The sequence below is a fragment of the Podarcis melisellensis genome, assembly GCF_964234715.1.
Source record: "Podarcis melisellensis genome assembly, chromosome: Z".
NCBI classification, from domain to species: Eukaryota; Metazoa; Chordata; class Lepidosauria; order Squamata; family Lacertidae; genus Podarcis; species Podarcis melisellensis.
The window spans coordinates 30,069,365-30,095,165 of record NC_138547.1 but is presented as its reverse complement, the minus strand read 5'-3'; the positions used below and the strand labels follow the sequence as shown (position 1 = coordinate 30,095,165).

At 42.1% G+C, this 25,801-nt stretch overlaps 1 protein-coding gene across 9 annotated transcripts in view; it reads right to left on the bottom strand.

Moving 5' to 3' along the window:
* The window catches only part of DACH2 (dachshund family transcription factor 2), a 326,026-nt gene that overhangs the window by 240,231 nt on the left and 59,994 nt on the right, over positions 1 to 25,801 (bottom strand). The window contains exon 1 of one of the 9 annotated variants that reach the window (XM_081897385.1): positions 3,543 to 3,658. The exons of the other annotated variants lie outside the window; for them this stretch is intronic. Within the exon in view, the coding sequence (XP_081753511.1) occupies positions 3,543 to 3,637 (95 nt within the window). The 5' untranslated portion in view covers positions 3,638 to 3,658. Of the gene's footprint in view, positions 1 to 3,542; positions 3,659 to 25,801 lie in introns of those variants that run through there. 9 annotated transcript variants of the gene reach the window in all.

Below are 25,801 nucleotides of genomic sequence, written 5' to 3'. Positions count from 1 at the left end.
GTTCCATTCTATGGGCTCATTCACTACTACATGCTAACATTCTGGCTGCATGTATAGTCTACCACAACTTGCATTTCCTTTCATTTACTCTGCCCTCTGCTCCTCTCTTAGAAAGGCTCATAGCTGATGAAACATAGCACATACAGGCAGAGGCGCATCCAGTTGCCTTGTTCAGCTACCCTTTTATTAGTGTGTGCAAGCATTTCTGTGCATTGGGCAGGGGGAGGAGAATGGGTTGAACAAATTAGCTGTAGCAAACTGCACAGAATAATGACAGGTCCCTAAAGTATTGCTATCACTCCATAGAAAAGACCAGGCAACTTGGAACTCCAAGATCAAGATTCAAAACCAGGTGGGAGGATTTCAAAAGAATCCCTAGAATGAATGAGTGGGAAGAAGGGTTTTTATTTCACATGCTCAGAAACCAAGCCCTCTTATTTGGAAGCCCTTCTCCTAATCATAAGCGTGTCGAGGGGGCTGATTGTGATTATGCAACAGTGAATAAGAAGCACTCCATATATGCTCTAAGAACTCACTATTTTATATATTCTACCAGTGAATGGTATCAATAAAAAGGAGTTATGGCTAAGCCACACTCAGTCTTGTATACAGATTAAGTCCAGCTAATAAGAGAAGGGAAATCAAGGGATAGAATATAATGGAATAGGAATTCTCAGAGCAAAATCTATAAATACACATGTTTGGAAGAAAAGCAATTGGGAAAGGCCTCGGACATTTATTAGTTGGAGGGGGCCTCAAAATGTTCACATTCTTTGTTCCTATTTCTTGCCTAAAAGCTGCTGAAAGTGCAATCACCCAAAGCTTCAGAAGCAAGGAATGTTTGTGCTAAGTTGGAATGACTTCATATAAGATAACGCTGCTAAAATAAAAATTCAAACCATGTCACCAAAATGTAGTTGACAACATGTATATTATGCAATTATGACTGTCATTTTATTACTGTTATTAATTTATTAGTATAATTGCAATTTTTTTTCAATGTCATAATGTGATAATAAAGGACTTGTCATTACTGAGTTAACCTCAGAACATCTCTGACCTCAGGGGAGGGTGCTCTCCGCTTTCAGTCCAAAATGAGCTGTCAGTTACCACAACGACATTTTGATGACTACATTATCTTGTAATTAAGTGTCTCAACAAATTTCTCCTTTTGATTGACAGGTAGTTAAGACTATCTTTGACCACAGGGCAGTTCCTTTATATTTCAAGAATATTTTTCCCCTTAGCACTGAAAGAGAAAGATGAACATTTAAAAATTAAAATGTTGGAATATATATAACACTTAAGTTTTTATGTGTAAAACAATGGAATCTCTGACCAATGCTAATTTCCCCACTAGTCTCACACTATTGTGTCAATGTGACAACTCTGACAGATTCGGAAAGTCCTGAAGTTCTTTGCCAAAGTTCAAAAAGTGCACTGTTTTCTTTCCCATTGTTTTCTTTCCCGTTGTTTTCTAAATAAGTATGTACAGAGCCACACAGAATCACGTGCACTGACAGCATAGTTCTTGCAAAGGGAATTAATAAAGTGCTGCATGACTGAGGACCAGAGAAGCTGAATGGTGGGTTATCTGGAACAGATCAAAGGAACTCTGCAAACTGCAGCTTTCAACTTAAAATCAGAAGTCCAATGATGTGTAGTCACTCTAGGTGGGGCAGTCTGTTTCAGACTGCATGTCAACAATGGGCAAAAGCAAAGGGCCGGACCACTCCTTCCTTCTCTCTCTTTCTCTCTCTCGCATTTTGCTGCTCTTCTATCTCTCACGCTCCTGTTCCACCTAGCAGACTCCCTGCAGAAAGAAGGGTAAAACTTGCTGGAAGTCTAACTACTCACTTGCAGAGGGTTTTTTGAAATTAGGCAGTGGACAGTAGGTTGTCCACCCCTGCCTCAGAATATACAGAGGGAAGCAACAGCTGCCTACAGCAGGATACCACCCAGAGATGCAAGCACTGCATCTTGATTGAGGTTGGTCTTCATAAGTTTGCTTATGGTCCAGTATTGTTACGCAGGTGAAACTGAGCATTTGCTCTCCATGGGGCTGAATTAAAAATGCATTGGATAGTTGAGGTGCACTAGGCCGTATTCTAGTAAGCTGTTAAATAAGTGGGTCAACAATGCAATATTCATGAAGGTTAGGGATTAATTTTTAAAATATTTTTTAAAATTTATACGTAAATATGCCTTTCATATTAGCAGTGCTAAACAGGCAGGGGAAAAAAAACATTAAGCAAATGGCAGGTAGTACATTTCAATGTGGAATTCTAAAATTCAATCTACATCTGCAGAATCAGGTTCCCTGAAAATATGGACTTATTCATTTCTCCTTCCCATCACCAGCAGCTGATGGGGGTCAGGTGGTACACAACCTTGGACCATTGAGTTGCCACTTCTAGGTTCCACAGCTAATTGACTTTTGAGTAGTTCTGATTACTTTTGAGTAGTTCTGCACCCCACCACACAACCAGCAGAGAGAGGATTTCCTGATCTGCACAGCAATGCTACACATGTATACTCAGAAGTAAGTCCCATTGACTTTATCTGATCAACAGAATAGTGCCTTCCACATCATTGGGGGTTTGAAGCTGGTGAATGTAGCCTTCTGTTCTGAACTGGGCATGTCCCCTTGACCCCAGAATGGTCCTGCCAAAGCTTGCACTCAGAAATGCATATCAAGTCAGACCACTGACATTTCTAGTTTAATGTTGGTTACCTAGCCTCTTCCAAATTGGGGCTTCCCATATGTTGCTTGACTCCCAACTCCCATCAGCCCCAGTCAGCATGGCCAATCGTCAGGAACAATGGAATTTGCAGCCTAGTGGCATTTGGAGGGCTCTAGGTTGGGGGAAGCTGATCTACAGTGACCGGCATTGGTTTTCTACAGTTTCAGATGGGGTCTCTCTCAGCCCTACCAGGAAATGCCAGAGATTGAACTTGGGACCTTCTGCACGCAAAGCAGAAGCTCAGCATCCCTCCCATGTGGCATACCCAGCCTTCACAATAACATCCTAGGGTGGGTTATAACAAAGTAAAAATACAATATTCAAATCAGCTAAAACAATTTGTAATCAAAAGAATGGGGCAAAAAGCTATGACATACTGAATGCAAAACAATTATGTTTTTTGTTTAATTTACTTCACCCTATTTTAGGTCTTTGGTTGTAATAAATATTGGTTTGCTCTCTATTCTGTCTTTCCTACCTTTACTACACATATACACACACAAAATACACACACACTTGCAAATCTACCATCTGCAATGCATGGATGTCTCACTGAATTCTGTGGAACTTGTGCATGATTTGCTATGCTCAGGGTTGCAATCTCAGTGTCTATGCATTTCCACCCTTCAGAAGCGTGTGGCAATTCATCAGCGATTTAACCTATAGACATTTGAAGGTTGAAGAGCACCTCAGAGGGGTCGTTGACCTTCAGCAACTGCAAGATTCGTAGCTTCAGCTACAGTCAATATATATTTATCTTTCTGTTGGGACTATTACAACTGTTCAAGTAATGCTGACCTTGAAACTTCCTGAGCTGGATGCAGTAGAATAACGATCCCTGAAGGAAAAGTATAAAAATATCGCAATAGGATGTCTAAATCTAAAATGCACATAACAATCAAGAGCACAAGGATTCCAAATATACACCACCTGGAAAACAAAACAAAAGAAGAAGGAGGCTGATTTTTGGCACAGTCTTATAACTGCCATTTGCATCACACATGTCAGGCTCAAAAATTGCATATCCAGATGTATTTCTGATCAAGACTTGTATAGCTTAAGAGACCACATCTCTCAGCATGAATCAGAGCCTGTTCAGATGTCAGACAGTAGGAAATGTGCTTGTGCCACTGCATAAAAGGCAAGAGCAACTTCATTACCTGGCCTGGATGTACATAGTACAGTTATATTGCTGAAGCTAAGCAGGTTCGGGTCTGGTGGGTATCTGAAGGGAGACCACCTGAGCCCTCCACTTCCCATGGATACCACCTTGAGCCCTGCGTTGAGTGAAATGTTCTACCTATGTATAATAAGATAATTTTAAAGCACCTAATATTTTTATTTACTAAAGGGATTGCTGTCCCCAACCTCAGACAAATGCACAGCCCGGCTTAATAAAATAAAAGCAAATTAGAAATGCACTTCAGTTTGTCAATGGCTGTTATAAATTATAATGGCTTTCAAGCTGTTTTAGTGCTGGTTTTGACCTTTAAGGCTCCCTTGTCCTGAAGGTAGATAGTAATAATAATAATAACAATAACAATACTACCGTTGTATAATTTTAAAGAAATATCATTAGCATTTATGATTTGGGATCAAGGCACCTGGAAGAACACCTATTTCCACAAGGGTCTACCTGTCTACCAGGTATTGGGAATATTGTTCAACCTAAAGGTCATATTCAGGGACATGGGTGGTGCTGTGGCCTAAACCACAGAGCCTAGGGCTTGCTGATCAGAAGGTCAGCAGTTCTAATCCCCGTGACGGGCTGAGCGCCCATTGTTCAGTCCCAGTCCCTGCCCACCTAGCAGTTCAAAAGCACGTCAAGTGCAAGTAGATAAATAGGTACCGCTCCGGTGGGAAGATAAACGGTGTTTCCATGCACTGCTCTGGTTCGCCAGAAGCGGCTTAGTCATGCTGGCCACATGACCCAGAAGCTGTCTGTGGACAAACACCGGCTCACTCGGCTTATAGAGCAAGATGAGTGTGCAACTCCAGAGTGGTCCACGACTGGACTTAACAGTCAGCAGTACTGTACCTTTATCTTTGCCTTAAAGGCCACATTCACTTCCAGAACAGCTCTCATGAGGCCCCATGCCAGTGGAAAGTGGAGCAAGAGGCAAAAGGGGCATAGCAACTTTTGTTAGAAACTTCTGCTTCTAACTTGCAAGGCTAAGAATATTTTGGAAATAAGTTTGATGGCTGGTTTCTTTTAGAACATAGGATCAGTTCGAAACTGGAATTGTTTATAGAGAGAGACCTGGAGGGCCACACTTGGCTCTGAGGTTCCCTGTCCCTGCTGTAGACTAAGGTCTTCAGCAGGGCTCCTTCTTCAAGACATTAAACCTTCATAGTGGTGGCACCCAGATGGGAAAAAAGCCTTCCCTAGCAAATAATAATAATAATAATAATAATAATAATAATAATAATAATAGGTGATGTTGCTGTGTTGTATTATATTATCTATGTACATCGATTTATTTCTTGGAGGTAAGAATAGGACTGGGATAAATTGTGTTCACTGAGCCCGTATTTTATATAGTCTGTATATGATGTTTGTTTGTTAATGTGTGGTGTGCTATGCCTAATAAAGGATTTTGAAATTTGAATTAATAATAATAATAGTAGTAGTAGTAGTAATAATAATAATAATAATAATAATAATAATACTTTATTGTGGTCCAAAGACCCACAAAACAATTTCAAAACAAGATACAGTTAAAACGGCCATACAGACAGATGGAAGAAACCAAGGAAGTCATTTTGTTTTATCTAGGGCATAATGATCTTTTTTTTCTTATAACCTTTGAAAGAAACTTTGCCATGGCCAGTGTAATATCATTTGACCTTTCTTCCAAAAGATATTTAACATGGGAGGCATCAGATTTTCAACTTTCTTTGGGAGAAAGCAATGAAAGTGGTATAATACTGTTTTAAATGTATAGTAGAGATGGGACCTATGCTTTCTGAAACTCATTCTCCTGCCCACACCCCCTGTCTGTCATTCCACTTCTGGACCCAGAGCATCTTCTCTGTGGGTTATGGGGCTGTTAACGCCAAGGCCGCAGGTTCGATCCAGCTTATTGGCCAGCTGCATTGCAGGGGGTTGGACTAAATGACCCTCAGGATCCCTACCAACTATTCTATTCTATTCTATTCTATTCTATTCTATTCTATTCTATTCTATTCTATTCTATTCTATTCTACAGAAGCTGAAGTGGACAGCACATCACTGACTAAAAGCTAGTATTCTTCAAGAAGGGAGGTAGGGCTTGTAGCCAATGCCTACTAAGAGTAGAGCCATTGAAATTTATGACGATGAAATTTATTAGTATTACTGATGGATCCACTGTGAGTAAAAACATCATTGGCTACAACCCTGGAGGACTTCTTATGTTGTGCACCAGCCAGCCCCCAAGACTCAGCCCCCGCCACCACACTTAATGTTTAAGAATTCAAATCTAGGAGTCTTATTAAAGAGCAATAACCTCCTCCTTTTTTATTCTTTTGTAAACTAATCAGAAACTAACGACTTGCGCTAATTAAAAAGCTATAATTAGGAGAGACCTCATAAAACATTGAAACGATTTCGGGCTGAGAATCTTCATGTGATAAGCTTGTTCCTTATACCAGTATCCATGGCTCACGGGCGGGGGGAGACCACAAGGATATACCCTGATAAGGGAGCACTGTTTCTTAAAAGTTAGAATGCTTCCATGGACTGATTTCACAGTGGTGGTAGTGATGGGGGTGACTTAGTAAAATTACTTCATTCAGAATGACAATGTTGTGTCATTTTTACAGAATGGGATACCAACCAAAAACTAGTATTTTTCTGGTCTGATCACCAAAACCACCAAAATATTAGGATCTGAGAAGTCAACTTATAACTCCTGATTCTGTCCCAGCTCCATCCTCTCACTTGCCACATTTCATCTTGGCTCCTGGCCCCACCAGCTTCTCTACTCAAAGCACCTAGAATCATAGAATCATAGAGTTGGAAGAGACCACAAGGGCCATCGAGTCCAACCCCCTGCCTAGCAGGAAACACCATCAGAGCACTCCTGACATATGGTTGTCAAGCCTCTGCTTAAAGACCTCCAAAGAAGGAGACTCCACCACACTCCTTGGCAGCAAATTCCACTGTCGAACAGCTCTTACTGTCACCTATTTGAAACAGGTGGGAAATTATGCAGGGATGAGGGACAAGGTGAGTTTCCCACTATTAGATCCTTCCAGTGACAATTTTCCATTCCTAAAAAAGTACCGTTTCCCAAAGTGAATTGATAACAGAACAAAAATGGACACAATACTAGCCATATTGAACCTTTTCTATGGAAGAGAGAGATTCCTTCATTCATCCTCTAAGTCATTCTGACCAACTTCTATTCCTCCTGAATTCTACCCTAATCTTCTCAGGTCCAGTGTCACATTTGCAAAATTCTACCCAATACAAAAATAGGAAGCTGCCTTATACCCAATCAGATTGGGCAGATAATCTCAGTACTGTCAACACTGATTGGCAGCAGCTCTCCAGGATTTCAGGGTTTCTCCCAGCCCTCCCTCCCTGGAGAGGCCAGGGATTGAATCTGGGATCGTCTGCCAACAAAGGGATTTAAAGATTCATTTGGTCAAGCTGCCTTCTCAGGGATGAGGAACCTGTGGTCCTTCAGATGTTCATAGACTCCAGCTCCCATCAGTCCCAGCTGGCATGGCCAACAGCTGATAGGAGCTGTAGTCCAGAAACACCCGAAGAGTCAAAGGTTCTCCACCACTGTCTTAGACAGGCATGGGTGCTATCAGTGACAGTTCTAAGTTTTGGAGAGCCACTGAAAAAGGCCCCTCCCTGTTAATTCATTAATCCAATCAGCATCAGTGCACACTATGCCTAGCTAATGCGCTAACATTCACTGGATTCCAGTCAAGGCTCAGTTTTGCTCAGGAGCAACACAGTGGAACATGGAGTAAAGCTGACAAGATAAAAAATACCACACAGACTACTGAATGTAACTGAAACGAAGGAGCCTTATCAAAAGTAGCCAGCATGTGTACAAAGCTCTAAACAGCTTGTACAGGAAAGACACATACACAGCATGTTGCCATCCATTTTGATCTACCATGGCTGCTCAACTGTGTCCATAAAACATGCCTAACCTTCCGGGTGTGATGCATATGGAGCCCTAGCAGGGCCTAGATTAGCATCTCCTTCCCTCAGCAAGTCCACCTTCTCACCTCCATTCTCAGCTGCTATTGCTCTTCTTCCTCATCTTTGCTACCATGTAGGGAGCCAATAAGGAAGCAGACAGTGGCCTTCACTAGTCCTTCTCACAGAGGCCTGGGCTAGAGAAGGAGAGAGGTTGGTGAATAACTGGGTTGCAAAGGTTAAGACAAGGACTGATCCAGAGGCCTTTTGTCAGTGGGCCACCTTCTTGGGTTTGGGCCCTTAGTCAACCTTGTTGACTTGCTCTACGCACCATGCCTTCACATCAATTTTAAACTATTTGAGTAGCATTGTGCTGGGATGTTATTGCTGTTGCTAATTTTATCATTGGGCTGTACTATTTTTACAGTTCTTTTTGGTGTTTCGTGGCACCCTGATTCTGATATATTGCACTTGGTATGTTGGTACAGTACTTACCTTAAGGGGAAATTACCCTAGAGAAGACTGCCTTAAAAATGAATAATAAAGCTAGGAGAATCTCAAACATTAATTCTGAAACAAGGGCATCTGCATCTCACCAGAGTTTCCTGTTCCTTCAGTTCATCTTCACCATATTGCCCTCCGCTTGTCTGATGGGCACATCTGCATTGATAAATTACTGCAAGAAAACAACTGGATGCACCCATCTGCTCCTACACACTGGAACGTATAACACGAATAGAATATTGATACAATGGAATGTACAATCCCATCAATTTTGATAAGTGGGGTCCATGGCTTGGCTCTAGAAAAACAAGGGGGGTCCACATTACTCAGCTAATTGTGAGCCACTGGTGTAGACAATACCAAAATAGGTGGACAGTGCTTCACTTAAATCAACTTCTTATGAGACAAGTACAGTTTTTTGTACCCCATTCAATTATGAATGCAACTCATAATTTCTATTTATTATTTTCCCTCAAAAATACTTGTGGGGATCTTTTAGTGAAAGCATTGTTACTTTATTTCCCAAGTTGTCACAAAATCCACTGCCTTCATCATAATTAAACAGCTGCTATAATCACCATAATAAATACAGTTTAAATTACGTTTAAATTAATAGTGAGCTGTAATACCCAATACTATCTGCGAAAAGGTGGAGATTAGCACCTTTTTTCTGGTTGAAATACAAATTAGGTTATATTGAACAAAGTCCTACTCAGAAAGTAATGAACCTTTTTAACTTCAATGGGTCTACTCTGAGTAGGACTAAGATTGGATACTACTATTAATAATAATTAATAAAAAAGCAGCAGCTGCATCTCTGCACTGCCCTGGAGTTTGGGGAGAGAGGTAGCTTTTTGAAGATGTTGCTGTGACTTGACATGATAAACTACAAAAAGCTAAAACCATATCAAAGCAAAAAAGAAAGGAAAACAACATGCAACAACAAAATTCCTAAAATGCTCATCCAACAAAATAATAATAAGACATACCCCACCTCACTAAAAGATGAGCTTCACAGCAGACACTAACTGAAGTGCTAATAAATAAGTATGTTTCAGCCTGGAACCTAAATACTGCCAATGATGGTGCCAGGCACATTTCCCTGGGATGTGGATTCCACAAACAGGAGACACCACTTTAAAAAGCCAGCATATATATATATATATATATATATATATATATATATATATACACACATATATTCCTCAATACTGGATTTCTCATAGCCGTTGCTCTATTTATTAGAGTATGATTGATTGATTGATTATTGTTTGTTTGTTTTGTTGTCAGTTCATTACTGAATTAGGCTACACCCTTAAACATACTTACTAGATCATAAGCTCCAAAGGGTCTTAAAGGTAACATTAAAGGTAAAGGTACCCCTGCCCATTAGGTCCAGTCGCGGACGACTCGGGTTTGCGGCGCTCATCTCGCTCTATAGGCTAAGGGAGCCGGCGTTTTGTCCGCAGACAGCTTCCGGGTCATGTGGCCAGCATGACTAAGCCACTTCTGGCAAAACCAGAGTAGCGCACGGAAACGCCGTTTACCTTCCCGCCGGAGCAGTACCCATTTATCTACTTGACTTTGACATGCTTTTGAACTACTAGGTTGGCAGGAGCAGGGACCGAGCAACGGAAGCTCACCCCGTCGCGGGGATTCAAACCGCCGACCTTCTGATCAGCAAGGCCTAGGCTCAGTGGTTTTTAGACCACAGCGCCACCCGCGTCCCACGGGTCTTACTTCTGAGTAACTATGAATGGGAGTGTGCTGATAATCACTTCACTCAACATATCTTCTAGCAATTGTACTGCCTACTGAAGACCTTCATCTTCCAGCATGTCATTTAAGTAAGGATCTTTCCCAACCTACATCTGTATTTGAATTGTTTTAAATGTTTTAACTGTTTCATCATTTTGTGTGTTTGCTGCCCTGTGTTCCTTTAGGAGGAGGAGCATGACATACATAAATTTAATTAACGAATTATTTAATGAACATCTTAAGCGAGCAGGCAAATTTGGACCAGCAACAGAAGGGGAGTGGAAATCTGTTTTTCATGTTACAAATTTTGATTCTGGAAGTGCAAAGCGATTATTCTATGACCAAATTGTAAGGAAAATAAAACACTGTCCCTTCTATATAAGGGAGGCATTTTTAGAATCCTGGAAAAAACAAATGGGAAAGAAACAAGAAGGAAGGAGGAGGAATGGGATGGAGGCATGGGGAGCATCAAGAGGCATTGGGGCCAAATGAGACCCTCGGGAAGCAGGTTGACCTTCTTTGGTACACAGGAAGTGTGGGGAATCTCTGGCCCTCCAGATGCGGCTTGACTACAGTTCCCATCAGCCCCAGCTAACATGGCCAATTGGCAGGGATGATGGGAGTTGTGGTTCAGCAACATCTGAAAAGCCAAATGTCTGGGTAAACCACACCTGGTTTAAAGAATTAATACGCAAACGCCACTACAACTTGATTGTGTGTTTGGACAACCAAGGAAATGAAATGAATAAACTTCAGCCAAAGTTAAGCTGATTTAAGCACTACATATTTCACATGGATAGCTAAACAAAATCGCTTCCTTCCATCAGATGGGTCGGGCCTGCAGCTTCTTCAATTATTGCCCATTCATTGCCTGGAAAAAAATCTGCTGGTATTTTGACTTTAAGTGTATACTCCTGTGTGTATCTTATGTTATATAAAAAGAGAAAACGCTGCCGCTAACTGCCATGGTAAACTCTACCACTACCACAAAACCTCTGAAAAATATTTCAAAATCACTCACATAGTTTGGGGGAGCTAAAAATAGATCCAGATAAGCCTAATCTAACTTTCAGCCCACCCCAACCTTGAAAACATTCCCAGTTGCATTGCATGGAGACTGGGAAGAGTTTCCACTGGAATGAAAATAGCAAGGGAGTGAATATATTGCAGCTCCTGAGATCTATGTGGCTGTGGAACATAATGTTTTATACAAGCATCCAACCAACTTTGTGCAGATGGTATGTAGCCTCTCCATCTTTATTACAAAGAATAAAAATGATGTACAGTATACCATGGGGTTATTCAACAAACAATTTCCAAGGATCACCTTTACAACAAAGTACGAAAGAGCTCTAGAATGCTTTATACGATGTCAGAGGTTTACGGAGCTGCAACAACAGACCCACAGCTGGTGGATATGAAAAGTCAGGCAGAACGGAGACAGATATGTTTTAGCTCTGCACAGTGCATGCAAATAGTGAACAAACAGTTCTTCGTGAGACATTCCAAATAGAGCAAAATCAGTAATTGAGCTTTTAAAGTAGAATCTTTCCACATCAAGGTCCAAGAAAGGGCAATTCCATGGGCAGGTGAAAGCGACACTATGCCATACTTATTTTAAAAAACACACACATACAATTATAAAACATATTTACATGTCAAAAGCCTGTTCAGGTCATCAGTGATGTGGTAAATCCAAAAGTTTTAAGGCTGTCTACTAGCAGGGAATCCCACTGTAATTCCCTTGGCAGAGAATTCTGAATTTCCACAAATTCTGTTCTTTACAACAGTATGGACTAATGGCCACCATCTTGGCTGCCTTTAAAAAGAGTTTACACAAAATCCAAGGAGGATAAAACCTATTGGTGCCTAATAACCATCATGACTGTGTACAATCTTCACTGGCAGACGCAGCATGCCCGTTTCCTAGTTTCTAAAGAACGCAATTGAGGAAAGTGCTGCTGAGCTCGTATCTTGTCTGAAAGGATCTGGTTCACCACTCAGCAAAAAAGGAACCCAACTCCTGGAGGTTTGAAAACTCGCAACTGGCATGCCACTGAGCGACATTTGTTTATTTCGAAGACCAAGGTCAGCCTTACTGTTTTGGCTTCTTAAAGGTGAGAACGAGTTTGCTATCAGTTTGAGGTAGGAATGTTTCTGGGAACCACAGGTGGGGAGAATACTATCGTGCTTGAATTCCATTTGTGGCTTCCCATGGTCAACTTTTCAGCCGGGGGGGGGGGTAATCACTTTCTTCCCCTGCATACTTTTTAGAGTCTGCATATGCTTCTAGAAAATTAGGCAGTGCTCTTTAAACCTGAGTCCCTATATGTTTGTCAAACAACAATTCTCATGATCTCTAGCCAGCTTATTCAAAGAACAAGCCTGGTGTGAGTTGTGTGCCAAAACACCCCACACATTTTGTGGCTGAAGGCAAGACTGATGCACACTCCTCTAGGGAAAGGACATGGAATAAATAAAAGATGCAATTTGCTTGTTTATCAGTTACAATGCTATGTCCACTTTTTCTCCAAGAAACTCAAGCCAACATACAGATGACGCTTCTCTGTGGTGATAGGTTGGAAGAGATCAATATTTGCCTAACAGCACTCACTAAGCATCATAACCAAGCAGGGATTTCCTGGTCCAAGTACAATAGCATGCTGCTGCCTACCTTCTTCAGCAGGCATGGCATTCAGAGAAGACAGCATGGAGAGTCATGCCTCAATTTCAGTTTCATCTCAGGTCCTCTCTACTATGGATCCTCCAGTATCTGAAGCCTGGACAATAGGGGTTCTGCTATGTAATAGGCCAATAACCCGCAAACAGTCCATGCTCTGACCAGTCTAGGGTGGGCAACTTCAGACCCAGAGGCCAAATGTGGCCCTCCGGGCCTCTCAATCTGTCCTTGGAACTAAATCCATTTTAGAATCACCTTGGCTGCTGCGTGTCACAGAGCCAAGAAGATCCCACCAGAATCCACTTGTGCACTGACATTTGTTTGGGGCCTATTTCCCCCAAAAAATCCAGGGAGAGTTTAATTACAAAACCTCCTCATTAATGTTTTCTGCAACTGTTGTGAGAGTCCCAATATCCAGCAACTAAGGGAGATTAAGATAGTTTTCACTTCAAGGCACTGACGTTTTACAAGTTAATATACCATAAGTAAACTCACATTGCCCCTTGTGAAGTGCACACAGAGTTGCTTTGACACAGTTATTTTATTACTGTCTCTTTTGCTCAAATGAAGTCTTACAGAAGCCGGTCTCTCCTCTGACATATTTACCTACCTGTTTCCTGATCTCAAGTACACATTTATGCATCTTCCTTGGCTTGGTTAAGACGAGAAGCACCTGCATCCTTGCAGGAAAGGGAGGATGAACAGGTTTTGTTTTATTTCTTAACAGCACAATTGTATGCATGTCTACTCAGATGTAAGCCCCCCCCCCCCGAATTCAATAGGGCTTACTTCCAGTTAAATATTATAGGATTACAGCCTTCATTTATTTTAAAAAAAAAATTCTGAAGCAACAGCGTATTGATGCTTCGGATAATAAATCATTCTTATTTATTCCTCCCTGCCATCAAGAGTTTTAATCTTCATTTATGACTCACAGAGTCTGTTTTGTTGCAAACTTTTGATAAAATAGTCAATTACCTTCTCCCACCCACCCTTTATTTTCTTTCATTGCAAGCAGTTTCAACAACTTGTTGGGCTGATTAAAAGAAGGGGGAGCTTCAATGCAGAAGATAAAGTGAAAATAATTTCTGCAGAACAAATGTCAGGGGCAGTTTGCAACGATTTTCTTTAAGTAGATTATTTTTTCACAAAAAATGACACAGCAATTCAATATTTAGTTTGCCGAGACTGTCATTTAAATATTGTTTGGCACCTGCTCCCTTCCATCTCGGCTCCTTAACGGCTCCCAATTTCAAGGGGTCGGAAAGCCAGATTTGAACTCTGCAACCTGCTTTTTAAAAAAAAAAAAAATCAATAAAGGTGCTTCCTCCCTGCTGACTCCAATTGTGGGGAGAAAGACGCCCTTACACTAAGCCTAGATTTATCATTTCAACCCAGCGTGTCCATTCAAAAATCCACAAGGCAGCAAAGCCATTGTTTTAAAAGCCCAATGTACAAATATTATCACTACAACCATAATCAAGACAGCAAAATGAAAGTTGGCAGCAATTCACCACACATCAGGAAACAAACATTAAACAGCAGTAAATAGGTGCAGATCCGGAGGAATCATTCAGCCCCAAAAGCCCATAGGAAAAATACCAGTCGCCTGAAAAAAGGAAAAGGAGGAAAGTGTGTGTCCTTAAGGACGGAGGTTCGACAGCATTACCATCCATGCTAAGAATCATTGCTGCCACCACTTTGATTCAGCTGGAGAAGGCACATGCAGCAAGATCTCAGTTCAGGAGTAGGCTCATATAGAAGAATCCTATAGCCAACCAAGGAAGGCCAGAAGGGAACAGAATCATATGCAAGAGTTCTTGCACCAATGAAACATCATGAGTATTGCACCCGGAGGCGCACCGAAACATCCGGTATTTCCTGTCGCGCTATCTTAGGGAAAGTGCATTTTTAGTACCATGCAAGACATTTGATGAACTTATGTAATAACTCAGAAAAAAGGTGTATTCGATACAAGCGCCATGTAAGAAAAAACTGCATGCAAAGTAAACTGGGTCAAGTCTGCAGATGAAAGCAGTAGAGCTCAAAAAAGGTTTACATGTTAGATCCCACTGAATCTATAAACAGATTCTTACAGTCCAGTCCTATGTACTAGCAAGTCCTATGGAATCCAATAGCAACTGCTCTCAAAAAAGTACACAAAGGGCATTGGCATTCATGATTTAAGCAAGTGTGAAATGAGACACTTACACATTGCCCAGTTCTGGTGATATTTGTACATCTGTGTGCCATAAGCATTAGCAACAAGTTCGGATTTTCCAAAGAAGATGAAGATACAAATTGTGTTTTTCAGGAAAGCAATAAATGATGGAATTTTCATAATGCAAATTTGCACCTCGCAGAAATCAGCTTTCCTCAGAGTACAACTTGCATTTCCTGTATGTATACATACACACAGTGCACACATACAATCCTTATTCCATGGGTCTTTTTTAAAAAAAAGATAATCCCTACTTTCTATCAATCTACTTTTTATCCCTCTGCCCACCCACCTCCCCAGCATTAAGGCTAATAAACACTCATGTTTCCAAATCTTTCATGAGTGTTTCTTCTTCTTCCAAGCTTCCAGAAGCTCAATGCAAGGATCATTATTGCTCTGCCAGTATAGCGACTCTGTTCGTCATGCTTCAAACAACTACAGCACAGAGATTAAATACAATCTATATCCACATAAATCATTGAATAAATGAATCATGAAATTAATATGTAAATTGTGTGTTTAACCTCTATTTATACAGCACTGTCTGTCACCATGTAGTAAATCTAAAACTAATTGCAAATTCACAACTCTGCAAAAAGAACACCATGGTAAAAGCTTGACATATTTATTAACTAAATGTTGAACTACATTGAGTAAGTAATTAACAGTCATGCCAGAACAGGGAGAGGAAAATTATATTTAAGCACAGATGTCACCTGTATGAAATGGCTAAAACTATTTTAGATTAGATTCTGATATTAATCAAAGAAATACCACTATTTAATTTTTGACAGACAAATCTGTTACCATTTATTCATGATTCCATTAAACAATCCATTATTTAAAATCTGCACGTCGTGTCCATCACATCTCTCTCCATTAGTTCTTTTAAAAGGGGAAAAAAACATCAGAGAGAGAAAGAGGCAGTTCTGTAGCTATGAATGGGTTGTAGGTTCCAGGCCCATGTTAAGTACCGTATTTTTCCGTATATAAGACACCCCCAGGTATAAGACGCCCCCTATTTTTGAGGACTCAGATTTAAGAAAATGGGGGGGAGATGTATCCATGTATAAGACACCCCCTAATTTTTGACATTTTTTAGGAAAAAACCTAGTCTTATACACGGAAAAATACGGTATATTCTTTGAATTTTGGGATTTGAAAATCTGACTCTTTTCCTTGTGGATATTTGAAGGAAGCTAATGTTTTACATACGTAACTCCTCGCAAAAAAAAATAATACCATTAAATAATGATAAGTTTATAAGGCTAATGTGCCTTGGCTTAGTCTCCCCCCCCAAAAAAAAAAACAACATCTGGCTACTGATCTGGAAAGAAGCCTTCACAAAAGGCAACATTCACAAGGGCAACTGAACCAGTCCTATAGCCTAGATTATCACCACCCCTTTTTTGGAGAGGCTTCCTTATTAAGAAAGGTGCTTTGGTAGTTGACCTTAGGACCTAATTAACACTGTCTGAGGTGTCATAATTGTTCATTCATGGTGGATGTTAATTGAATAACAATGGCAAGCTGACTCGGACATTGGGCGAGGTAGAAGCTACATCATTTATAGGACTAGAAAATAATAATAAAAATCTACAAGCATGGTGCCACCACAGCTAAAGCCCTGCACTGCATAATTACTGAGCTTACCTGTCAAAACAGACACACAACTAGTCCATAACTCATCAACCTGAAGGATAATATTATGTATTCCCCAAGATAGGGAGAATTTAACTAGAATGGGTCATGGTAGAGGGGGGAATAGAATTGATAGAAGCAATCCTAATGAAAATTGGATAGAAAAATAATGTGCAATCTTTGCCAATCTGGTGTTCTCCAGCATTGTTAGAATACAGGCAACTTCACATCTGTGCAGAGGTTGCATTCTGAGACACAGTGGGATGCACAAAAGCTGCTCTGCCCGCTTCTGGTTCCAAAAAACGTGTGCGCATCAGTGGTTGTGTGTGTGCTCAACATGCACAAACAGGGAATTTTCTGTACAATTCCAAAATGGGAAATCAGATCACTTGTCTGTCTAGCTCAGCACTGTCTACACTGACTATCGATGGCTCTCCAGAATTTCAGAGAGGGGGTCTTACCCAGACCTACCAGAAGAGGCCAGGTTTGCAGTCTAAATCATCTGGAGGGCACCAGGTTGATGAAGGCTGCCTTTAGAAATACTTCTAAGTAGTACTACTTCTAAGTAGTTGCCACAGGAGGAGTTCAACTCCAGACTAAGGGTGGCCATAGATTTTGTGCAGGCTCTTTTTTTTAAAGTAAGCAGGCCCGATCTATGCTTTCTGGACCAATACATGGGATCAGAAATCAGTTAACCTTCATTTTTTGCGCCTCTGCAAATCTGTAGTTTGACTTCGCTCCCAGAGGCACACTCCATTGTCTCTTAAGATAGATGGATGCCAACAACAGGGTTCTCTGGAGGGAGAAGAAAATTACCAAGACGTATATTAAAAGGTGTATTTTAGATTAAAAATACATACTGAAGGAGGTGAGGTGCTTGCCAGGGGTGGTAGCACCACTTACTGGGGTGGTAAGTGTCAGCAGCAAGCAATGTCAACAGGATTATCTGGGCCCAGTACACTGTATGATGGACTTTATCCGCATTAGCATCCATGGAGTAATTTTTAAAATATTTACCTGTTGGAGAGGGTGTCACATTTTTTTTGCAGGAAATAAAATCCATTACAAAGAGCATGAATCCCTTTCTTTGCTGCTGCTTTTGTTGTTTTTTTTTTAATTGACACACTACTCCCCAATCATAGGTACACTAACATTCTGAGTTCCTTCTATGGGCAGCAGCAATCATTTCTCCACCAGGGAAGACCAGCAGAAAAGGCTTTAAAACAAATCAAGGCATTCTTTCCCTTGGGAATCAAAACACTCTAGCCTTATCTTGGCGCAGTTGGCTAGATCTACTTTCCTAAATGTGAATCACTGGCTAAAGACACACTGAAAGGTGAGAAAAGGCTAATTTCCCACAAAACCAGCACCAGCTCAGGACATTTTTGCCACGTGAAGCAAAAACAGAAAATGCCAGCGAACACCCCCCGCATTCACCTGTGCCATCCCACCACCTCTGCTGCTCTCTCCACTATCACTTGCTAGCATTATCAACTGAGACTCCTATAACAACTCCTCCACTGGGAGCTGTTATGTCCCTCTGCCTCCTTCCTATTCCCCATGCCCCACAACTAGGGGACATGCCCTATTCTGGGTTGGGTGGGGAGTGATCCAAAATTCACTGCCTGCATCATGTAACTGAGCAGTGGTTCACAACAATAAGGAGGTGAGATTGTCAAGAAAGCGTGTTCTCCCTCACGGAGAGCACATGTTGCAGTGGGGTCTGCCGAGCCACCCCTCTGTTGCCAGGCAGGGTTGCTAAAGAGGGCCTAGGGCAACGATTGGATGGCTGGGTTGCTGGGGTAAAAGTTATGTTGCAATTTGGGTGGGAGGGGCAAAAGGTTTTAAATACTCTGCACAGAGCCTGGAGCTTTCTCTTTGCTGCTTGTAAACGGATCACCTGCCCACCCGCCCTAAATTAAGGGTTTTTTTGCGGTGACCTTGCTATGCCTGTCATGGGGTCGTCTGCCGTTGGGGCAGAGGCCTGGTAGGAATTTTGTCCACTTAGCTGACTGGCTGGGCCATTTGGTTTTTGCCTACTGCGTAGCAAATCGTCACAACTTGTAAGGTTGTGGTTAGGCATTGGTTATAAATTGGTTGGAGGAGGGGTTAGGATAGGCTGGGCCTACCCCTCCATGGAGGGGTTCAGGATAGGCTGGGCCTGCCCCTCCATGGTTGCTGCGGAAAGGGAATTCCGTTAAAGGAATCCTGGGGCTTGCCATCTTTTCGTCCGAATCCCTGGAATTGGGCTAGGGCCGGCAAGCCTCGGAGAGCATGTGGGGAGAGGTGAGGGCCTGTGACTCAGCTCCATTTCTCTCCGATATTGTTTTCCCTTACCGGCTTTCAGTGGTGCCCGGAAGTCAGTTCTGTCCCCAGGCGGGGGGACAGATAGTCTTAACCAATGCCTAAACAACCACTCACGCTTATGTATTTCAATAAAGTTGTGGCCAAAATTTTTGCCAAAAAATCTTAAACAAAAATAATGTGTGTGATGTGAGTTATTGGGGGGTGGCTTGGGGACCTCGACACACAAATCCTCACACAATCTCTCGTTTCCTTAAGCAAGCTCTATAGTGTTACCTTTTCATTTAAAAGAGCCCTTGTACAGTGTCTCTTTCAAACTGTACATGCTGAAGGGAGTGCTTGGTCAGTAGTTAAAACACAGGGAGAAAAATATAGTAAAGATTCATGGTTTCTATTTCTTAGTCTGCCACTCATTTTCCCTGTGACCTTGGGCCGGCAAATTTCTCACTCTGTCTTCATCGGAAACGGCACGTGTGCTGTGTCATTGACAAATCCTCACTAGGAATCAGCAGACTCCTTCCCCCCCCCCCTTTTCCTCTCCTTTTTAAACGGCTTTTGCACACACAAAAAAAGGCTCTTAACCACATTGTGTCTGAACCTCTCTCTTTAAGGTTAAAAAACAGAACACGTGAGGCACAGGGATTCTGCGAGGGTTAATTAATATTTATAAAACATTGATTGTTCCAAGCTAAAAGAGGTTTAGAATTTATAAAGGCAAGTTATGAGCTTGCTGGCTGAAGTTAAATAACTTCCCACAGGCTGAAAAACAAGAATAAAGCTGGCAATCGAGGATAGGGTGGCCGCAGTCCATCTGCATCTGTTGCCCAATTCAAAACAGAAATTTAAATACATTGACCATTATCAATGACGTTTGAGCAAAATTATAAGTGCAATAGTTCCAGCTTTATCTTCAGAGTTTCCTACAAGCAGGTGAGGCTGATGTTTGCAGGGACAACTCAACAGGGATATAGCTGTTAACAAAAAGAGAACCCCCTACCCAAGATTAAACCCATGTGGGTGGCAGACCAGGGGCTAGCCATGGCTATGAATTCCCAACAGGAAGGCATTTTGCACGTGCTCTAATAAGAGTCAGATCAATGGCCTATATAGTCGAGTACCCAGGGCATACTCTGACCGACAAGTGTTTTGCTAAAGTCTTGGGCAAGTTTTCCCAGCTACATTAAGACCCTTTAGCTGAAGATGACAAGGACTGAAGCAAGTGCCTTTTGTCTGCAAAGGAGAAACTCTATCACTTGGGCAGGGTCCTCTCCCTCACATACTAGGGCACACCCCTCCAAAATTAGGCAGCAGCATAGGGAGAAAAGGAAGCAGGAACCAAAAAGTCGTATTGAAAAATACAACTTTTGGAGCCATCTGGCCCAAAGTTGCAACTAAGCATTCTGAATTGGTGACGGTAACCCTGGTTTAAGGAGCCATTTGGCACCTAGCTTATATATCTCACACTGCTTCAGATCATACCCCAGGAACGCTATTTTCTAGTCACTGTCCCTGACAAACTATTGTACCTATTGCAAGGATACTCTGCAGAAATGTTTTAAAAACATTAACCTGCATGCATGTAGAAGGGGGCATGTCCTCTTCTATTCCCCCAGCCCACTCCAGATAACTTCCAACCAAACAGTGCATTTTGCTGAAAATACTTGAGTTGCAGCTCTTCTAGACTGTTTAGGAAAACTAGGCAGAGTGATCCTATACACACCCACATCTGTAGCCCCACTGAGGCCAGGGTAGTAGGGCAAATGTTATCCTGTTCCCTCCCACTGATTCTCCACGTCTCTCTTGCTGTATCCCAGAAAGTATTGACTTAACACAGGGAGTCAGTAGGGTGTAGTGGTTAGAGTGTTGGACTAGGACTAGGGAGACCAGGGTTCAAATCCCAACTCAGACATGAAGCTTGCTGGATGGTTTTGGATCAGTTAATCTCTCTCTCACCTATCCTACCTTGTTTGGGCTGTTGTGGTGTAAAACACAAATACTAAATTGAACAGGCATTTGTCCGTGAGTAATTTGGGAAGGGAGAGAGATTAGTGCCACTCCTTGGTTTGAGAACAAGTGTGCTATATAAGCGGTAGAGCATCTGCTTTGCATGCAGGAAATCCCGCATTGAAGACACAGAAACTCTAGGCAAGACCAGGAACATTCCCTGTCTGAAATCATAAGGAGCCGCTTCCACTCAGGATAGACAATCTTCAGCTAGATGGCCCAACGGTATGGCTCATATGTACCTACCAATAAAATTAAAAACAGGTCGCTAACACGCTGCATAACGATGATCCTTGATGACAGCAAGCTTATTTTGCCCCAAGAATTAGGCTTTTCTGATATGTCAAAATATATCCTTTTTCCATATAGACAGACAGATAGAGATACAGATGATATATAGATATAGATATGTCCTAGTGACCATAAATGCACAAGAGGGCTGTAAAAAAGAGAGGGCCAGCTCTCCCTCTCTCCGGGGCCAGGTGGAACAGTAGAGCTTTAATCCTTCAGATCGCAAGAGGGTCCAATAGAGTTGCCACAAAAGATTTATGTTAAAAATATAACTTTCTCCACTTTTTTTTTATTTTATTTGTGGAGGGGAGGGGGGTGCTTTCATCTCAGCTCCTTGTCTCGGTCCGACATTTCATCCTAGAAGGGAAGAACGAGCCTGCTCATCTCTGTGGCAGGAAAGAAACAATCTTAGATTTATAACATGCTAGGAACCCATCACCGTGATAGAGCAATCTTTCCACCAGACATGTCTCCATTACGAGGGCTGATGCCTCTCTGCCCTGGTGCCACTTTTGGTCTGATCTGTCAGCCCCATCATCGTGGGTGTTAATAGCGCCTCCTCCCCGAGCTCTTTCTTTTTCATCTTTAATCCTAGTAAGCTCTGCCGTTCTTGCTAAACAAACTGCTACAAACTGAGGTTTCGCTAAGAATCGCTTTAAAGGAAGAAGGAAGGACACGTCTCCAGAAGAGCAGAGAGCAATTCTATCCTCGCATTCTTTTCCTGTTTAATAAGGATTGAAGTTTCCACTAAACTTTTTTTTAAAAAAAACAAAAACAAAAACATTCTTCTTGCTATGTTTTCATCCTCATAAAACCTCCTCTCAAAGGAGACATCTAGGCTGCAATGGCAAACCTCAGGTTGTGGGGAGGAAGCGACATGATAGTCCTTCTGCATAATCCAACACTGCTGGGCTCTCACAGGCAGAGTGGAAGAGTTGACAAGCAAGTGCTTTTACACCCCTCCGTCTGTTTCCAGGATTTCTTTTCTTACTTTCCCCTCTCCCATTGTTCTAAGTGAAAAGGAAATAAAAAGGGAAGTGAATTATGCCAGCTCCTAGGCCGATGTAGTTTTCTTTGTAGTTTGGATCCACTTATTCCCTTGGCCCTCTCCTTGGCACGCCCCCTTTTTGGCCCTACAGAACAAGACCACTGCAGCTTAGTGGTAGAGCATCCACTCGGCACACATCAGGCCTCGGGTTCAATCCCAGGCACCTCTGGGCTGAGCTCCTGCCTGAAACCCTGGAAAGCTGCTGCCAGTCAGTGAAGGCAATACTAAGGTACAGCAACCATTGGTCTGACTCAGCATAAGCTTCCTATATTCCTAAATTAAGAAATGCATGGACAGCTAATGCGTGGAGCCAGAGTAGAAAGTGGAAAAGTAGAAAGTACAGTGGTACCTCAGGTTACAGACGCTTCAGGTTACAGACTCCGCTAACCCAGAAATAGTACCTCGGGTTAAGAACTTTGCTTCACGATGAGAACAGAAATCACACTGTGGCAGCACGAGGCCCCATTAGCTAAAGTGGTACCTCAGGTTAAGAACACTTTCATGTTAAGAACGGACCCCCAGAACGAATTAAGTTCTTAACCCGAGGTACCACTGTAGAAAATAGTATGGGTTAAGAATAGCATAAGATTTTTGTTTTAGCTGCAGCGTTTGAAGCGCAATGAGGGAAGGGCAGTGTCCCAATGATGGAGCAAACACACTTTGCATGCAGAAGGTTCCAGGTTCAATCCTTGGTGTCTCAAGGGATGGCTAGTAGAGAACACTACCCACAACCTTGGAGAGCCACTGCCAGTCAGTGTAGACAAAAAGCTGGTCTAAAGGGACCAATGGTATGTCAGCTTCCTATGTTCCAAATCCAACATGTGGCCTTCTACTTCAAGGTCCAAGCTTTTTCTTTGTGTGGGATGCCTCCTGTTTGCACCGTGAATGGATATAAAGTGCATGAACACAAAAGAGCCTTGCAAAAAAAAGGGGAGCACCTGCCATCATTTGGGACACCAGGTGATTGGCAGCCCCTGCTCACTTGTCAGAATTGCCCCACAGTGAGCAGGAAGTGAAGGATCTGGCCTGCTGGCAGGATCCACTTCCCCACCCTACACTACACCTATGATCCATGGCCCCTTGTTGACAGGACAACTTATACCAGCGCAAACATTTACATATTTCCTGAATGTGTGTTTTTCCCTTCCAGGCAGAGCACACACATTAGGTACAGAAACTGCTCCATCACTACAGCTGTGGCATATCCTTTATGCACCGTGAAACTAGTGCCTAAGATGCTCTGCCCATCACCTAATTAAAAAAAGAAAGGTAGGCTGGCTGTTGTTCATATTACCTTGGAAGTCGGTTAACAGCGGGAAAGCTTTTACAGTGCCAAAGTTATGATCAATGCTGTGGGCCCAGGTGTTAATGCTTCATTTGCCTTTAAAAGCAAATGTAATAATCTAGGAGGATCAATATTGTACAACTCTTTTATACAGTATGAAATGGCTGTGAATCTACTGCACTAATATACTGTAGAATTTCAACTGTGACATTATATCCTAACAGCATGTTCAAGCTTCTCCCCCCCCCCTTTTTTTGCCTTCGTGGCCTTTTAAACTCCTTTAAAAAAAAGAAGACCGGCGGTGAACTGCAAGATTAATTTACAACAAAATTAACCCAGCACCATCTGTTGAATTTTTCATGAGTAAAAATAAATATAAACAGCAAGCTAATCAGGGAGAGGGGATCACTCTAAAAAGGTATGCGTAATGAAATACAAGCACTTCTAACAATGGCTGGTTTAAATACCGAATCTAATACGAATTTTGGAAAGTTGTTCCTTCTCTGTGTATTTGGACACCTCTTAAGTTATCGCAACCAAATTTTGCATGAAAGCTTCAGAGATCAAGGAACAGTTTTAAACATGGTTTTAAATCTAGATGGTAGGCTTAGCCTTTCAAAACAGCACTGAATTTTTGGCTTCTTAGATTTCCTAAGCCACACCAAATACAACGCTGCTTGTGGGTCTATAAGGGGTGAAATCACACATGCAACAGATGTTATCCTAGGACAATGGGCAGAGAAAAGTTTATGGTCCTGTGTGTGTGTGTGTGTGTGTGTGTGTGTACACATTACACACACAAACACACACACACACACAAAACACAGAGGTACATCAGTTCTCGAATGAAATCTGTTCCAGAAACCTGCTCAGCTTCCGAAACGTACAAAAACTGAGGCGCAGCTTCCCACTGAGAGCCAGTGTGGTGTAGTGGTTAAGAGCGGTAGTCTCGTAATCTGGGGAACCGGGTTCGCGTCTCCGCTCCTCCACATGCAGCTGCTGGGTGACCTTGGGCTAGTCACACTTCTTTGAAGTCTCTCAGCCCCACTCCACAGAGTGTTTGTTGTGGGGGAGGAAGGGAAAGGAGAATGTTAGCCGCTTTGAGACTCCTTAAAGGGAGTTAAAGGCGGGATATCAAATCCAAACTCTTCTTCCATTGGTTGCAAGAGCTTTTTGCACTCAGCGGAAGCCATGTCGCATGTTCGGGTTCGCTCAAAAACAGAAGCATTTACTTCCGGGTTTTTGGCGTTCGAGAACCGAAATGTACAACAGAGGCGTTCGGGAACCAAGGTTCCACTCGTGTGTGTGTGTGTGTGTGTGTGTGTGTGTGTAGCTCTTGTCTGGTGCTGCTCTGCAGACAAGAAAATGTCTTGACCTAACACAAGTCTTCACCAAACTGGGGGTGAAAGCAACCCACAGGTGAACCGTGCCACATGCATGGCAAGGTTCATGCTTATGCTGTGGCAAAGCAGAGTGTTGATTGTCCCAGTTAATGCACTGCCAGAGCAGAACAAGCTGCTCAGCGAGTCTGTAGAACTTCCTTCCTTGAAGGTTTTCAGTGAAAGTAGGCTGGCATGTCAACAAGGTAGGACAATCAATGCTAATTGCAATTGCAAAGGAAGGCCAACTCATGTTCAGACTTCCTGTGGCAGGAAGTGGGAAGAGAAGTCACCTATTCTCTCTAACGTTGTATTGTATTGTATTGTATTGTATTGTATTGTATTGTATTGTGGGCGTAATTTGTTTCTGCTTGTTACTAAATTATGCATTTTTGTGTTTTATATTGTAAACCGCCCTGTGATCCTCAAATGAAAGGTGGTATAGAAATTTAATAAATGAATAAGAAGAACTGGTGCCTGGAGTTTTCTTTTCTCCTCTTCTCTCCTAATCCGTTCCCCTTTGATGCCTATGCTTTTTGGATTTTAATCCCCAGGCTTAGAAATGTTTGCAAACCCTTCTAGGAGCCTTTCTTTGGCTGAAGAGCAGGACAAAAAATACTTTTAAGTAAACAAAATAAATATGGCTATTACGGCCATGCACAATGCTGTAAGATCACAGCATGCTGCAACCAATCTGACATGCTCTAGATGTTGCTGGACTACAATTCCCATCACCTCCGGGCAACGTAGGCAGGAGCTGATGGGAGTTGCAATCCAAAAGATCCAGAAGGTGCCATGT